This window comes from Gracilinanus agilis, chromosome 6, assembly GCF_016433145.1.
Source record: "Gracilinanus agilis isolate LMUSP501 chromosome 6, AgileGrace, whole genome shotgun sequence".
Lineage (NCBI taxonomy): Eukaryota > Metazoa > Chordata > Mammalia > Didelphimorphia > Didelphidae > Gracilinanus > Gracilinanus agilis.
The window spans coordinates 148,526,802-148,545,842 of record NC_058135.1 but is presented as its reverse complement, the minus strand read 5'-3'; the positions used below and the strand labels follow the sequence as shown (position 1 = coordinate 148,545,842).

General features: G+C 36.1%; 1 protein-coding gene across 1 annotated transcript in view; it reads right to left on the bottom strand.

Annotated features, from left to right (window-relative positions):
- Positions 1 to 10,321: 10,321 nt before the first annotated feature.
- Positions 10,322 to 19,041, bottom strand: part of TMPRSS11A (transmembrane serine protease 11A) — a 52,924-nt gene continuing 44,204 nt past the window's right edge. Inside the window, exons 9-10 of the mRNA XM_044681719.1 lie at positions 14,334 to 14,476; positions 10,322 to 10,483 (exon numbers count right to left, since the gene is read on the bottom strand). Coding sequence (XP_044537654.1) covers positions 10,322 to 10,483; positions 14,334 to 14,476 — 305 coding nt within the window. The remainder of the gene's footprint in view (positions 10,484 to 14,333; positions 14,477 to 19,041) is intronic.

Below are 19,041 nucleotides of genomic sequence, written 5' to 3'. Positions count from 1 at the left end.
TTGAACTAATTTGGAACTACTAAAAGACCTAATAATGCTGTATTTAATATATAAAGGCAACCTACCATCAGTAGAATCCAAGTTGTACTGTTACAGCACTGCCTAATCCTCCTGCCCCCCCAAACAGTGATGATAGATTTGTCTGATTCACCAATATTCAATTGCCTCATCTTCCTGCTAGCTAAAGACATGTATTTCCCAGATGACTCCTTGACTGACTGGGTTTAAGGTGGAGTCTTGGAGTCTGAGAACAGGAGAAGCTTTATGGAACAAGAAAACCAAACCTACAATCTTAATACGACCATCATTGCTTTACTTAACTAGCCAAATAGAGCCAGCTTTTCACAGGTAGCTGAGCGTAAGAGTTAAGGAATCCAGAAAAGCAGGCAGGAACCAAAAGGTACACCAATGATTCTGTTGTCAAGACATTAAGTTGTCTTTAAGTTGTAAGTGACATGTGGTGATAAAAAGAGCAGCTATTAACAGGTACAGATGGTAAGGAATGTGGTATGTAACCTTATGGAAGAGCTGGCAAAGAACCCAGGCATGGTATGGTAGAGGAACCAGAGGAGTTCTGCATCTGCCCACTGAAGCATGATTCCTCACTTTGCAAGTGCTTCTTGCTTCTTCAACTTCTTTTCTAATTCATATTTCTAATTTCTGTCAAGGAAGTAAGTAGATTAGAAATAAGAGGCACAGGTGAAGCTTTGTATCTTAACCCAACAGGATGTGTGAAATATGGGTAAGACCAGTTTTAATGGAACAAAGAAAGAACATCAACAATTGAGATTTGCTGGTTTTTGTCATCAATTTTCCCCATGAGTTTGAACCTTCTTTTTACCATATCATTATGTATGCTTCTTAAAAATTGGAAATTATCTGATTTGTAATTTCCTCTTGCTTTTTCCTTCTCTCACATTTGCCTAGAGAGGACCCCAATCAGAAGATATAGTGATGGGGGGTTAACTAGGAAGTCTGGGGGACACTGGCCTGTCACATAGCTTCTGCTGATGATACAAGAGAAATCAAAGAAAATAATATAAACAGACAAGGGAATAAAAAGTGGAACAGAAAGAATAGTTAGGAACCCTGTAGTCGTGATTTGATCCATTATTGTTTCCAAATAGGTGTATATAGTACTTGAAAACTCTTGTCCAAATTCAGTGGATTTGCTGAGAATAGGGGAGTTAAGTCTTTGTATTGGAGAGGCTGGTGGAAGGTGACAACTGTTGTTTTAAATGCCTGTTAATTACTCTCTGGGGGCATCTGCTAAGTTCTAGGTATTGATCTATTGACTTAGGACATCCAAGAGAACAGAGAATTAAAATGATTATTCTGATTAGAGAAAGATGCAAGATCAAAAAATGAAAGGGAGCCTGACATGACCTCACAGGAAAAAGAGACAGCTCCTATATTCACTCATTGATCCATGTTTATTGAAATGTACTTGAATCTGCAAAAAAAAAAAAAAAAGTGCTTACTACATATAAGGTCCTATGTCACAATCATCACTCCAGCTGGTGGAATATGGTCAACAGTGGCCAGTTGGTGTATTATATATCCTCAAGTATGTATTATATATAGCTATGCACTGAAATTGAAGAAAGGTGTCAAGGTTGCAAGGTTGCTTGTAGTGATTGATTATCCTTGAGAAGTGTGTCAGATCCTCCTACTGATGCTAGTGGGATACCGGTATGACCAAATCTTTCTTTGGGGATTTCCAGCATTCAGTGTATGGAAAACAGAAAATAGATGAAGACTTTGAATTATGGAGGGAGTGAATAGTATTTCCATAAGTTTGTGAGCCAAATGTGTGATTCAAGAATTATAATGCAGAAGCTGAGAAAGCATAAAGTAGTTTGTGTAAACAGAGTTTGATAGTGTCAAGTCATACTTGAAATTCTTGCATTGTATGGCAGTTTAGGAAGTTCTCTGGATGTGGATTCCTGGAGAATTGGCTTTGCCCTTGGTACGAACCCTGATTTGTAGGAGCAAATGAGAACTAAAACAAGGAATAGAGGCAGATGCTCTCGGCCAGTGTGTCTGAATTCATAATTGTCCTTTTCCTCTGCCTATGCATCCAGGCAGTGAATTTAGGTGTGAATTGGTACAAAAATAGAGTAATTCTATCATATGAAGATAGTTGCCACAAATTCTGATAGATATTATATCTGAAAAGAAAGACAGTTTCTACTAGAAAATGATTGGGTAACAAATCAGGTCAGAATATAAATGGATTGTGACATTTTGTTCTAAGAGAACTTCTTTATGGTCTAAAAAAGGAAGGAAAAATGAAAAAACACAAATAACCATTACACCTATAGAATATAGCAAGTAGAGTGATTTTATTTAATTTTTAAAAAATTTCTTTTAAACCCTTCCCTTCCATCTTGGAGCCATATTGGCTCCAAGGAAAAAGAATGGTGAGGGGAAGGCAATGGGGATCAAGTGACTTGCCCAGGGTCACACAGTTAGGAAGTGTCTGAGGTCAAATTTGAACCTAGGACCTCCTGTCTCTAGGCCTGGCTCTCAATCCACTGAGCCACCCAGCTATCCCCTAAGTAGAGTGATTTAAAAAAGCATAATGGAGTTGAAATCAAAGGATGCTGTTTTATGTCCTGAATCTGCCACTTACTAGCTACATAAGTTGATCAAATAGATTGAGAGAAGAAACCTCGGTTTCTTCATCTGTAGAATGAGGAAATTAGATTAGAATATTTTTCAAGTTCCTTTTAAGGTCTACCTTTTTATGATTCCAAATATAAAAAAGAATAGTACAAATAAAATATGGACTTTTAGGGGAAAAAGTGAGATTATTTCTTTAATAATCTCAGAAGTTTTCAAAGACAAGGTAGTATTTGATCTATGTCTTGAAAATGTGTACTAGATCTTTGCTCTCATTAAAGTTAGTATGAACACTCCCTCTAGTGATGCACATTGGTAACTTCTCTCAAATTTAACATCCTAGGGAGTTGATTGGGTGACTGACAAGACAACCATTATGTAAAGAATTCAAATCCAGGTCTTTCTTACTCCAAGGCTGATTTCCTCTATATATACTATCTTTTTTTTTAAACCTTAACTTTTACTTTGATTGATGGATAGGATTTCAGTGAGCATCTGGGGAACAAGACAGGAATTAAGTATAAGGGGAAATAGGCTTGAAGAAGCCTGTGGTTCATTATGAGAATGAAGAGTAGTACTGAATGGCTAAAAAACAGGGTATGCAGAAGAATAGTAAAAGACAAGAATGGAAAGAAACTTGACAAAACGTAGATCCCAAATGTCAAGCTAGGACCTACAGGGACTTATTTACCATATTCTCAGCAAATCTCATTCTGCTTTATATGTGCTAGCCTTCTTGGTTTCAATTCCACAGAAAAAGTTGCCCCTTCTATGTTAAGCTCATTTCTTCTAAACTCACCACCATACTGCTAACTGAAACCTTTTTTTTTTGTTGTTGTTTTTAAAATTTTTTATTGATTAATTAAGAAAAATTTTCCACGGTTACATGATTCATGTTCTTTCCCTTCTCTCCTCCCACTCCCCCTCCCATAGCTGATGCACAATTCCACTGGGTTTTACGTGTGTCATTGATCAAGACCTATTTTGGTATTATTGATATTTGCATTAGGGTGATTGCTTAGAGTCTACATCCCCAATCATATCCCCATTGACCTGTGTGATCAAGCAGTTGTTTTTCTTCTGTGTTTCTACTTTTCTTTGGATGTGGATAATGGTCTTTCTCACAAGTCCCTCAGAATTGTCCTGGGTCATTGCATTGCTTCTAGTAGATAAGTCCATTACATTTGATTGTGCCACAGTGTATCTGTCTCTATAAATATTGCTAACTGAAACCTTGATTGACTCCATTTCTTTCTGTCTCTTCTCCCCTAGTGGAGGTTGGAGGATAGAGTACCAGATTCCTTGTTATGCCTTCCTTGATAGAGGGCAGAAACTGGATTCTCAGCCCATTCTGTTTTGCATCAGCTTCTCTGACTGGTTTCAGCTACATAAAATAAGATGCCCTCCAATTTGGAATTATACATAAAGGGCTTTAAAAGAATGCACACCCTTTGATCTATCCATACTATTACTGGGATTGTACCCCAAAGAGATAATAAGGAAAACTATTTATTCAAAAATATTTATAGCTGCACTTTTTGTGGTAGCAAAACATTTGGGCCTCAATTGGGGAATGGCTGAACAAATTGTCCTATATGATGGTGATGGAATACTATTATGCTGTAAAGAATGATGAAATGGAAGATTTCCATGTAAACTGGAAGAACCTCCATGAACTGATGCAGAGTGAAAGGAGCAGAACCAGGAGAACATTGTGCACAGAGACTGATACAGTGTGGTAAAATCAAATGTAATAGATTTTGCTACTAATAGCAATGCAATGATTCAGAACAATCCTGAGGGACTTGTGAGAAAGAACACTATCCACATCCTTAGAAAGAACTCTGGGAGTAGAAATGCAGAAGAAAAACATGTGATTGACCATGTGGTTCGGTGGGTATATGATTGGGATTTTGGCTTTAAAGGAATACTCTATTACAAATAAGAATAATATGGAAATAGGTTTTGAACAATGATACATGTATAACCCAGTGGAATTGCTTGTCAGCTCCAGGAGGGGGAAAGGAAGAGAGGTGGGAAAGATCATGAATCATGTAACCATGGAAAAAATTCTGAATTAATAAATTAATAAAAATGAAATGAGAAATTGTTCTAAATCTCTAATAATTAGAGAAATGCAAATCAAAACAACTCTGAGGTCCCACCTTACACTTAGCAGATTGGCTAAAATGACAGAAGGGGAGAGTAATGAATGTTAGAGGGGATGTGGCAAAATTGGGACATTAATGCATTGCTGGTGAAGTTGTGAACTGATCCAACCATTCTGTAAGGCAATTTGGAACTATACTCAAAGGGCTATAAAAGAATGCCTGCCCTTTGATCCAGCCATACCATTGTTGGGTTTGTGCCCCCAAAGAGATCATAGATAAACAGACTTGTGTGAAAATATTTATAGCCGTGCTTTTTGTGGTGGCAAAAAACTGGAAAATGAGGGGTTGCCCTCCAATTGGGGAATGGCTGAACAAATTGTGGTATATGCTGGTGATGGAATACTATTGTGCTCAAAGGAATAATAAACTGGAGGAATTCCATGTGAACTGGAAAGACCTCCAGGAATTGATGCAGAGCTAAAGGAGCAGAGCCAGAAGAATGTTGTACACAGAGACCAATACACTGGTAAAATAGAATGTAATGGACTTCTGTACTAGCAGCAATGCAATGACCCAGGACAATTCTGAGGGACTTATGGAAAAGAATGCTACCCACATTCAGAGGAAGAACTGCAGGAGTGGAAACACAGAAGAAAAACAACTGCTTGGACACATGGGTTGAGGCAGACATGATTGGGGATGTAGACTTGAAAGTACCACATCAATGCAGCTATCAACAATTTGGAAATAGGTCTTGATGAATGACACATGTTAAAACCAGTGGAAATGCACATCAGCTGGGGGGGATGTCGGGGGTGGGTGGGTGAAGGGGAAAGTAAGAGCAAGAACCATATAACCATATTAACTTTTCTAAAAAATAAATATTATTAAATGTTAAAAAAACAACAATAAATCATCCTGTCCTAAAAAAATGAAATTGAAAAAAAATATGCCCTTGAACTAGGTGCCCAGTGGTATCTGGTCTCCTGACTCTGCTTTTCTGCTTCCTTTTGTATGTCTTCTTCTCCCTTTATATTATAAGCTCCTCAAAGACAGGCACTATCTTTATTTTATTAATTATATCCCTAATGCTTACTACAGTGCCTAGTACATAATATCTACTTAATAAATGTTTATTGGATTGGATTGGATTGGATTGGATTGGAGCTCTGGCATTTGAAATTTTCCCTGTTTGCAGCAGGGAGATATTTAAGGTGGTGTCTTTTTTTTTGAGAGTTATATCCAAGAAGTATTGTAGGGATATTAATTTGGGATTTGGGGAAAAGACAAATTAGGAATAATGATGATGGAAGGTTGTGGGAGAGAGCACAAAAGGAGGTTACTGTGATAGTCTAAGGTTAAAATAATTATGATAGTGTCAATAATAATGTAAGTCCAAATAAATTCATCTCAGGTTTTAGAATATATAATAGTACAGTTTTGTAGAAGATGTATCATCCTATTGATGCTGAAACCAGTATTTAAGAGTTATTTCCTGAATATTTTCTGGTTCTGGTAAAGTAAAGAGAACAATGGGGATATTAGTTGGCAGGCAAAAACAAGTAGTGTTGTAATGAGTATATCCAGAATTTGCACATGTAAAGTTGAGAGCAGATTATGGCTTACTATAGGAGTATAATAGTCAAGCATCAGCTTCAATAGAATATGATATCTGCAGATGAAATTCAGTCTCCATCTTGGATGCAACTTTTATGATTTAAAAAATGATGGTGCTCCTTCTATGAGAAGTGCCAACTTTTAACCCAGGAAATGAATTAGTAACTATTAGGCACCACAGACCATTTACCCCATGAGATATGGAGGGATTTAAGCAAAGAATCCCTTCCTTAGAGGTAGAGCCAATAGTAGTTATAAAAAGAGAGAAACTATCTGTAAGCATTTCAATTTTGAATACCTAAAGATATTAGTATTACCCATGAGGCTTGGGGCACTATTCACTAGCTTAAACATGACCTTCATTGGAATTTGAACTATCCTCATGACTATGAAAGATTATGCAAATCTAGAGAGGCAGTTATTAGGGTGATGAGAGAGTGTTCAGATAGACCAGGAAACTTGAATAAATTTGAGAAATTAAAAGCAGGAACTAGAGAATCCATCTAAATTTATGAACAGACTAATAGAATTAGGAGACATATTTTGATTTAGACATAACTAGAGAGGTGACAATAAACTTTTACTTCTCACAAAGATTTTCCCTCTTAAATGAGCAAAACTTCTCTATTTATAGTAGGGCTCATCTCTCCATTGTTGGAAAAAAATCCTTCCAAATAAAGAATAAAAATAATAACCTCTAAATGGTTCAGAATTGAACATCACTTACTTCAACAAGTTTCTTCCCAACCCACGATGGGAAGTTAAAGCCTTACTAAGGCCATTTACAGTTTTTCTTAGCCACTTANACACACACACACATATATACGATTCTTAAAGTACTGTCTCCAAGTGTTTTTTCAGTTCTCCACTCCAATACCAGTTGGTCCTGGTCTGCCAGAAATGGCTTCCCAGCCTTGGTAGACTCAAAAGCCTTGTCTTTATTCAACAGGATCACAGAGGTAAAGAAAAAGGTCTTCTTCTTTTTGTTAATCTTCTCACTCCAGTCACTGTCAAACTGTCACACTCTCCCTTTTCCAAACTGTCAATCTGGTATTCCCAAGGTTTCAAAGGAATAACCCAGAGAGCCAAGGAAAAGCTAGCCTCCCGAGCCACTGTCAGCTCCCAGAGACACTGATAGTTGGCAAAACCACTCTTTTCAGTACCACAGAATTCCAGCAGTTACTTTGGCTCACAGTTCTAAGATGGGGCTAAGACCCTGAGATAGCATTTCTTATTCTATCTTTTAATTAACCCCAAATCTATAATATTCACAATAAAAGTCATAAAGTCTTGGCTTCAAGTCAGGCTTCTCCCACATATTTGCTGTATGCATCTGAGGAAGTCACATAACCTGATGGCTTGAATGGTATTCTGGCCAGTTCAGAAGACCCGAGTTTGAATTCTGCTTCAAATACTTCCCAGCTATGCATTCCTGAGCATGTTATGTGACCACTCAGTCTATTTTATCATCTTCAAAATGGGAATAGTAATAATAGCACCTAATTCTCAGAATCATTGTGAAGATGGAATGAGATAACATAAGTAAATTACTTTGCAAACCACTATATAAGTGCTTTGCTATTGTTGGTCAGTGATATCTGATTCTTTGTGACCTTATAGACCATATTGCCCATGGAGTTTTCTTGGCAAAGATACTGGAATTGTTTGCCATTTTTTTTCTTAAGTGGATCAAAGCAATCAGAAGTTAAGTGAATTCCCTAGGGTCACATAGTGAATGTCTGAGGCTGGATTTGAGTTCAGGTATTCTAGACTCCAAGGCCCAGTGTCCTATCCATTGTGCCTCCTAGCTGCCCCAAATAAATGCTAGTTATTATTTTTAATGATTAAGCAACATCATAATATATGTAAAGCAAATGAAGAGACTAGAAATTTCCAATTTATTCTTTAGGTATAACATTCCCAGTAGCATTGTTTCTAATAATTTTCCATTATTCCCTTTTATAATCAGCATTAAAATTCATTTAATTAGGTTGTAATTTATATCTGGAATTATGAGATGGTACAAAGAACAATTTAGACAGACATGGCCCATACCCTCCAGGAGGTTACAGTCTAAGTAGTCATACACATTTTGATCATCCCCCAAATCTTAGCATTAAGAAAGTCAAAAATTACATCTTACCACCACAAGAGAGAAGTACATATATTTGAAACTATATATTTTTAGGAAGCAGCATTTGATTCAGAGAATTTCTAACCAGTCAGTAGGCAGCCAGCTGCCTACGCAAATCACATAATGTTTAATCCTGTCCTCATGGGTTTTCTAAACTAAAGCAAAGCTCATCAAACAGTACTCAGTTGTACTTTTTAGGATCATCTGTTCATGTAAATAACATTAAAGTTGCTATTTTTGAATAGAGGAAAGTGTTCTTCCAATTGTAAATCTGTTTTGAAATTATCATCATAGGTTTTTAACAGCCCTTTGGGGAAAAGTGGCCTGAAATAACTCCATTTCACAAGACTCATCTTAGGTTTAAACTTCAGGAGCAAATAGCCCCCAGGACACGTTCAGTAAATAAAGTAGCAGCATTATCACAGTTTTCATTTAGTTGTGTCCCTGGAAGTAATGAGCCAGATTCTCCCAAGGCTCACGTTATCAATGGGGAGAAGTTGCTTGAGAGGCACATTTAGACTAAGATTTTGCCATCTGACTGTCATAGAGTCTCAGGGAGTAATTGGCCATATTAACCCTGGAAAAAAAGAAAATGCTCCCCATAGAATGAAAGGGCTTTATTTAGTCTGTCCAATTGTTTAGGGAGGAATTTACTTTTTACTATGGTAATAGTCTATGTTGCCCCCTAGTGGTGTTAATGAATAAATGTATGCCACTTCTATAATAATTCAATAATTTACAGAATCCCCAAATCTTATCATTTTAGGTCTGGAAGGATCTTATCATCAAGTTGATTCAAAAGTTCTCAGCTGATTCAACTTACCTCAAAGCAGTGCACAATTTATAAACCAGGGTCTTCTCAATAAAAACACCAGTTGTCCAACTCTACCTATGGTTTCAATGGTATCACGGGAGCTCAGAATTAGGAACTTCCTCCACCAATGCAGCTTGAGCTCTCCTCTAATTTACAGTCTTAGTGATACCTTGGACACTGAGATATTAAATTCATTGCCCAAGGTCACATAGTCAGAAGGAGTAAGAGATTAGAACCCAGGTCTTCTGGACTCAGAGACCAGCTCTCTTTTTGTCATGCAATGTTTTTTAAATACAGTACATAAAATATTCATTTTTATTTCAGTAAATAAAATATGCATCTATCTCTATGAGTGTAGGTTTTGGAGAGTGAGGAAAAGTTGGATAAGCTAAACAAAAATGAAGCAATAAAAAGGTGTCAGAATTCCAAGAAAGATGGCGATTCACTGGTCTAATTCACTGTAATGCCAGTTTTGTCTCTCAGTATCCTCCAATGGGAATAGAAGTAGCTGAATTTCTAGGAAAATATAGGAATCTTCTAGGCTAATGGAAAGATAGCTTTTCCCCATAGCTAAGTCTCTCCTTAAGGGTAAGATGGAGAGAAAGATAATGCATATTTAAGGTGCTGAAAAAACAGCAAAATAAAGAATGAATTTCCAGAGCTGTAAAAAAAAAACATTTTTACCTCAACCTTACTCAAGATTAGGAAAAGAAGATACAAAAAAGCACATTTCAAAACATCAAGGCTTCCCACTTTTTGCATTGTTTTCATTTGTGCACTCTCTTCTAAGTGACAGAAATCACATAGAAATGATTATTTTAAATCAGGTAAATATGGTTAATTTTTTTAAAGCATTACACATTGTCTATGGACATATTGGTTGAATAATCTTCTACCTTCCTAAATGTAAATGTATTTTATTGTATTTTGTTACATGGACAACTGCTCAACCAAACCTTAGCTATATACACCTGAATAAATACTGGGAGTTCAGATGTACCCTGCATACAGTGAGTTCCATCAGAGACCAGTTTTTGAGGTAATCCACTGCCGATAATAAGTTATTTGGGTATAGACTCCAGGCTTATTCACACGACCACAGTTATCACCCCAGCTCACAATTCCAAGGAGATACCAAGTATCTTTATAATCTTTTACAACGAGGGGTCCTCCAGAGTCACCCTGATGAAAAAAAGAGAAATAATAATAAAAGTGGCTTTCATTTGCATAGTACATGTTGTTTACAAAAATACTTCTTACACCATGTCTTAGTTGATTCTCACTTCTAGTGCTTTTAGAAACCTTTGACTAGGACTAGCAAAAAGGACCTCCTTTCTGCTTCTGTTGTCTTGTTTCCTAAGAATATTGAAGCCACTCATCTCCCCAACAGAAAGTTTTCAACCTCAAGCACTGTATTCTTGAGAATAAAGAACAGGATCATCCCAAGTAAGATCATCCTAATGCTGTTAGGCTTAGTCTTTTCTTTACACTGTTCACCTTAGTTCAAGAGGCTGGAGATCTTTGCCAGAGGTCTGATCTTGGTTTATGGAGTATGTTTCTTACATCTTCCAATCTCTGAAGGTTAGTCCATAAGCCAAAAAAACAAGCAGGAAGCATTTTATTAAGTATCCACTAATGTTAGCCATGGCATTAGGTGCTTAACTAAGAACTCCTTAAGAACAAGGATTGTCTTTTATCTTTCAGGTTTTCCCATGGCTTAGCCTAATCCCTGACATTTAGTAAATGGTTATTGACTGGCTTCTTGTTGTTCGATTGTATCCAACTCTTCATGACCTCATTTGGGATTCCTTGGCAAAGATACTGGAGCAGTTTGACATTTTTATCTCCAGCTCATTTTAAAAATGAGGATACTGAGGCAAACAGGATTAAGCGATTTGCTCAGGGTCACCCAGCTAGTGAATGTCTGTCTGAATCTGGATTTGAACTCAGGTCTTCCTGACTCCGGGCCCAGTACTCTATCCATTGTACATAATTCCCCATTGACTGACTGAAAAAAAAGAAATAGTCCTTAAATTCAAGGAACTTCATAGTCGAAGGTCAAGTGAGTAGAAGATAACATGCAAACTACAATGTACATACAAGTTATGTATGGAGTAAGTTGGGGTAATTGCAGAGGAAAGGTGTGGAGGGAGATATAGAAGGGATTCTTGCGGACGGAAGGACTTAGCTGAGTCCTAAATAAAGCCAGGGAAGCCAGGAGATTGAAATGGGAAAGGAGAACATTTAATGCAGGAAGGGAAAATCCATGAAAATTTGTGGAGTATGGGGATAGAATATCGTTTAGAAGTGTTCATACAGGTAGGAGGAGAACAAGGAGAGAACTCTGTCACAAAAACCAAAAGAGAGAATTAAGAAGGATGGTATGATTGACAAGATCAGTGTTGCCCTCTATAATATTTGGGACTAAGGAAAGAACGTAGGGTTTGAGAGCAAAATGATGATAATTTTCCCTCCTGTCAAATATTTCTGGGGTTCAAAAGGTCCATTTTTGAACCCTTTCTATCTCCCACATAAATAAGTTTGTTGTGGGGGTGAAGGGAGAAAAGTAGAGGGGAAAAAAACTAATCTAGGAAACCAGGTCATTGACTCTTCTAATAGCATAACTTCATTTTGATCCTTCCACATGTACAGACTGTCAATTCAAAGCTTCAGGTGAGTCTTTGAAGCATATCATTCAATCAAAGTTTAATATAATTAGTCCTAAAATCAAGTAAACAACAACAAACACTTATTAAGCACCTACTAAGTGCAAGGCACTGTGCTAAGCATTGCGTATACAAATAAAATTTTTAAAAGGATTCTTGTTGTCAAGTTCAGAGTCTAATATGGGAGAGAATATAAAAGCAATTATGTTCAAACAAGATATAAAGGATAAACATTTGAGATAATCCCAGAGGAAAAACATTAATAAACATGACCTGTCATGGCCAAATGGTCTTCTTATGCTGACCCTCTTAACACTTCATCAGCCTGATCTTTGGATCAGTGACACATAGACTGTTCCTGGTTCTTCACTCAAAGCCTTTCTTGGTTGTTAGGAGAAGCTAGACTTATGCTCTTACAATAGTAACCTCCAAGAAACTCTATTTTCTCTAGGCCACAATGACATATTAGAATAGAGCTTAGAGGGCAGTAATGATCCCAATTTATTTTTTCTTGAACGATTTGGTTCTTCAGGATTATTATGTGGCATTAAGTCATTGTTAGGATCATCTAGTGTTATTATAACAGATATGACGAGAAGGAAACTGGGATGAATTATAATGACCAGTGGAAATAGATTTTGTTCCTACTTTCATATTTAATTTGAATTCATATCACATCCACCTAAACCTTTCTACTCTTGTCAAGTTCATGCTCCCTATAAATCATCACTAAGAAGTCTAACAAATCTAGGAAGGGCCATCTTCTTGATTTCTTGGCACAGTATAAATAGGTGTCCACCCAATGGAGCAAATATCAGTTAGTCTCTTTTAAAATCATATATTTTAATGATGATATCTTTTATTCTATTTCTCCCATGTAATTTTTACTAAGAATATGTCATAGCTCAGTCATGTCCATCATGCATGTTCTCCTCCATTGCCCCTTTGGTGATTTGCAACTTTAATTTTTTGGCAAGTAGGTTATTACATGACTCACTAGAATATAACATCACCAAATATATTGACATTAAAAATATAGGCCCATGTTTCAGGGAAAGGTTTAGGGTTATTAGAAGCTCAGAAGAATTCCCATGGACAAGATTATCCATTCTTCTCCTTGGTTTGGGAACAAAATCACAAAAAAATTTACTCCAAAAAGCCAAAAAAAAAAATCAAGGCTCAAGGAGATAAATGACTTGCTCAAAGATAATAGAAATAAGAAGTGCGGCTGAAATCTGAACATAACTCATGGTACTTCAGAGTGAGTAGCCCTTTAGCTGGTGTAGATCTCAGTCCACTCAGACCTTTTCAGTCTATGTGATTCATATTCAAGTAATCTTCCATAGAAATTCTCCATAAATCCTACATAGAAAGTCAACTTAGTGCACCTCTTCTTCCAGTTCTTTTAGTATTTTTTCTAGACAAATCAGGCTGTCTGTCCTTGCTGTATAACTGACCCACTTCTTTTCCTGGATAAGCATGTTCTTGATAATGAATTTCACTCTTCTAAAATGTGTCAATAGTGGTGATGTACTACTATTTTTGTAAACCTATTTTTTTGCCTCTTATTATTGATTGGGAAGATATTTCTGTATGAGGGGATATTGGATAAGCCAGCTTTCACTGTATAATAACTTTCATCCCCTTTCATTTCCATGACTAACATAAAAAGAGGGAATTTCAAAAATTTTAAGTAACATTTTTATTTGTTATAATATGTGAGATATAAGAAAACACAAAAGCTTAATTTGGTTGTTCTTATTGAGCATTTCATGTAGAATTTGGACTTGGATCTATGGTAGAAATGATAGGAAAATCTTAGGCAGAAGTATTCTGGAGTTAGCTCTAACTAGCTCAGGAGAGCTGATTGTTAAATTTTCAGTGTGAACATTTATATATCAGAAATTGGCAAATGCTACAAATTGGGGCATGATTTATTGTTTTATTGATTGCCTAGACTTAAAGTGATGGAAAGAAGTTAATAGTACAAATTTAAAATGGAAGTGCATTGTACATATACTTTTTCTTTTGGAGATCTGGTTATTAAACATTTACCAGCATATCCTTCATCCTAGCATGTCTAACCAAGCAGACAAGTTTAAATAGGATGCTGACTAAATTCTATCACTAGGCCCCTATGTCTTTCATTTCCTATTCTTCCTTCTAGCCAATATTCTTCTTCCTAATCAATTAATCAGTATTTTACACTGCTAATGGCTTACTGGTTGTGTGTCTCAGTGATTTAGAATTATACACCATACCTTTAGTTCCTATTTTGTAAAGTACACGAAAGTATTTCCTGGATCAGATGGATTTTTCTTTAGTAGTAATGATGGTAATAACAAAGTAATTACTACCCCACCTACCCTGCAGGCATCATAAATTCCTTCCAAGAAACCAGCACAAAACATTCCAAATGTTATCTCTTTGCCATATACATGTGGCTGCCTGCATATTTCATCACTTATGATTTCCACTGAGGCTTGTCGAAGTTCATTCTGTGAGTCCCCTAAAGATAAAGAAAAAAAGTAAATAATTGTAGCATTTATAATTTATATCTTTTTTTGATAAAGTATTAAAACAAGCCATAGCTACAATAAAGCGAATAGATTTTATTCTTTTTCTATTTTCACAGGCTTCATTAGAGAGAGAGTCCAGTATGGCTCAAGTCCTGGGTATGAATCCTGGTTTGGATATTTGCTAGCTGAGTGATCAGAGGCAAGACATTTCACCCCCACCTATCATCTTTGGGTTCCTTGAGTGTAAAAATGGATGGAAAATTAACGAACAATATTGTGGAAAGGAGAGAAAGTGTTGAGTAGTGGATAGAGTGCCAGCTTTGGAAGTCTTGCATTTCAGGCTGAAGTATTGCCTCTGAAACATAACAGCTTTGTGATTGTAAATAGATCCCTTAATCGCTAAGTGCCTCAAGCAGCTCTCTAAAATACTTAAGTAACAGAGTTTTCAGTATGCTCCATTGCTGGGGGAGACAAAGGGACCTACACTGGGAATTGAGGGAGTTTGTTACAAGAGTGAAGTCATAGGTGTTGACAGAAATAATTGACATCTGTACTACCTACTTCCTAGAGTTGTGAAGAGAAGAACACTTTGCAATCTTCAGAACACTGCGAAAATGAGGTAAAATGCAGGTCAACCCTTTCTTTACAGTTGACAGTTTTAAAGAACGGTGGCTAAGTAACTTGCCTCCTGTACCATATAGAAAATGTTGGTCAGAGGCAAGATTTGAACCTAAGTCATCCTAGATCTGAGACCAGCTCAATCCATAATATTATTCTGCCTTTTGTTGGTTGGGGATGATGAATTCATGGGTATCCCATCACAAGCAATTTCTACTGATGAAATTATCTGAGAATCTTGAAGTTAAACTTGTAATGTGTACATGTATAGTCATTTCCCTGGTATTAAAAAAAAAAGTACCTCAGGTCACTTAAGAGCACTTTATTTTCTTTTCCAGAAAACTAGAGCAACTTTGTTATAGAGATAAAATGGTTTATTTTCAAACGTTCTTTCTTAGAAGTTTCATTTCTGATATAGTCTGTTCTATGTGTTATTACATAGCTTTAGTGATGTTTTCAAACTATGGAAATTCAGGTTGGAACATGAAGTCATTTTGTTTTTAAAGCCAATCTCCCACTAAGCTTAGGTAATCCTATTTAGTTATAAATGACTTTTTCATTCAATGAGTTCTTGGCTTCAGGGTCCATAATGTGAACCAGGTACAGCAACTGATTGCAACCAAACAATGTGGCAGGTACAAGGCTTTTGGGTGTGAGGGAATCCATCATAAAATACCCGAGTGTCTTTGTGACCTACTCAAGTGGCAGGTCTCTGAGACCTCTGAGTAAAACATTTTCTCGACCTGTCATCCACACAAGACATCATGCTATACCCTTTCAATGCCAAACTTAGAATTCTCTACATTCTTTGCTTCTATTTACTCACTTCCCTGTTCCCTCACCAAATTCTTCTTTGCATTCTAGTTTCTGACCCCACCTTAAAAATCAAGCAGCTCTGCTCATTTACCTGTGATCTCTCAACCACTAAATCCAGGGCTCTTTTCTCAGTGGTCATTCTTAAATTCTTTGCAATTTCTGAGACTCTTGTCCTGGCCCCCTAACCTACCTCCTAGAAACTTTGTCTTTTTATTTATTTATTTTGTGACATTGTACTTGCCTTATTCTTCTCTTACTCATCTGATTGCTTCTTAGCATCATTCACACGGTCGTCATGTACCTCCTGTCTTCTCATCATGGGTGTTCCCCAGGATTTTACTCTGTTTTTTAGCAAATGTTCATTTGACTGACTCACTTAATATGTCTTTCCCTGTACTCACGTAGCCACTGTAATAATTTAGGTCCTTAACAGTTCTCAACTGGACTACTTTGAAAAATTTCCAAATGATATCTGTTATTAATCTCTCTCCTCTCTTCACAACTCTCAAAATTATTTTCCCAAGGCACAGATCTGAGCAATCCCTGTGCCCTCCTAACCATTTTTCTGTACACTCCATTGACTATATCAGTGATTCCCAAAGTGGGCGCTACCGCCCCCTGGTGGGGGTTGCAGCTATCCAGGAGAGTAGTGATGGACACGGGTGCATTTATCTTTCCTATTAATTGCTATTAAGATTTAAAAAAAAAATAATTTCCAGGGGGCTAAGTGCTAAGTGATATTTTTTCTGGAAAGAGGGTGGTAGGCCAAAAAAGTTTGGGAACCACTGGATTATATGATAAAATATAAACTTTGTATTAGCTTAACTTCTGAGGCATACTACCATCTATTTCCCACAAGCTTTACCAACCACATTTCTGATTGTTCCCTCATACACTCTATGTTCTAGTCATGCAAGACTACTAGTAATTTCTCCAATCTCAATTTATTTGTGTATGCCATTTCCCAGACCTGCAACATAATCCATCCTTTCTTCTGTTACTGATAAATTGTATCTTTTATTCAAGGTTCAGCTCAACTCTAGTTGTTAGTACTTTGTCATCAATTTTCTTTATATAATACAACCTTGTTTACATTTGCAACCCAACCCCAGATAGAGATATGCTGGTGAATGTTTAATAACCAACTCTCTGGTAGGGAGGAAGGAAAATGTAATCAGAATATGCTTCTAAATTTAATCTACATTATTAACATTTTCTTAAAACTGGACAACAAAACAAAAAATCAAGTCCTAATTTGTTAGCATTTGCCAATTTCTGAGTTATAAATGCTTGCACTGAAATTTAGCAATCAGCTTTTAAGAACTAGCACAGACTGGATCTAGCACACCCACCTAACTACTGGTATGCTATAAGGTCTTTAAGAGAAGAGATTATTTTACAGTTGTTTTTATCCCCAGAAATATTAGTTAAATGATGCGATGGAATGGACTACCTTGAACACAGCAACAGAATTCAGTACTGGATCTTTCCATTTCAAAGGAAAATGTCTTTATTAACAAAGAAGCTGTATATACATTTATCCGGAACTCCTTTACTTCAAGGATCTGTGCCTTAACTAAAATTCATATTCCCTCTACAAATGCATGTAATTCATTTCATTCAGTTTCATAAGTAATTGTTCATCATATTCTGTTAATGATCCTCTGAACTAATTTACTATTTTTATTCAAAATAAAAGTTTAAGTTCCTTAAAAATCAGAACAATTCAAAGGTTAATGAAACACCCATTACTTCTGACCCCAGATGTAATAATCTTGCCATTATTTGTTGCTTTCTCTGGTCGAACCCCTCAAAAACTAGAATGAAATTCTCTTTTAAAAGATGGAAGATTTTAGAGAATTAGAAAAAATAATAACAAAATTCATCTGGAAGAACAATAGACCAAGAATATCAAGAGAACTAATAAAAAAAACAACAACATGAGGGATGGTAGCCTAATAGTACCAGATCTTAAACTGTACTATAAAGCAGTGATCAGCAAAACAATCTAGTATTGGCAAAGAGATTCTCAATATAATAGACTAGGGGTAAAAAACCTCAGCAATCTTATATTTGATAAACTCAAAGATCCCAGCTTTGGGGATAAGAACCCACTATTGGACAAAAACTACTGGGAAAATTGGAAAGCAGAATGGCAAAAATTAGGTTTAGAGTAAAACCCTATACCAAAATAAGTTCAAAATGGGTATATGGTTTAAAACATAAAGAGTGATATTATAAGTAAATTAGGTGACATGGAATCATATACCTGTCAGATATATGGGGAAAGAAAGAATTTAAGACAAAATGAGATAGGGAACATTACAGGATGTAAAATGAATAATTTTGATTATATTGAATTAAAAAGGTTTTGTGCAAACAAAGCCAATACAACTAAAATTAGAGAAGCAACAAACCAGTAAAAATTTTTATAGTAAAATTCTCTAACAAAGGTCTAATTTATCAAATATACAAAGAACTAAGTCAATTTTATAATAAATCAAATCATTCCCCAATTGACAAATGGTAAAGGGATATGAATAGGCAATTTTCAGATAAAAATCAAAATTATCAATAATCATATGAAAAAATGTTCTAAATCCCTCCAGATTAGAGAAATACAAATCAAAACAACACTGGGGTGCCACCTTATACTTAGCAGAGTGGCCAATATGACAGTAAAGGAAAAGTATAAATATCGTAGAGGATGTAGCAAAATTGGGAAACTAATGCATTACTGGTGGAGTTATGAATTGATCCAAACATTTTGGAAGGCAATTTGGAATTATGTCCAAAGGGTTTTAGAAGAATGTGTGTCTTTTGATCTAGCAATACCACTATTGGATTTATATCCCAAAGAGATTTTAAAAATCAGAAAGGTTCTGTTTGTACAAATATATTTATAGCTGAAATTTTTGTGCCAGCAAAAAAATTAGAAAATTAGGGGGTATCCCTCAAATGGGGAATGGCTGAACAAATTGTGGTATGTGATGGTGATGGAATACTATTGTGCTATAAGGAATGATGAGCTGCTTGATTTCTATAAGAACTGGAAGGACCTATATGAATGCAGAGTGAAATAAGCAGAACCAGGATAGCATTATATATAGTAACTGAAACA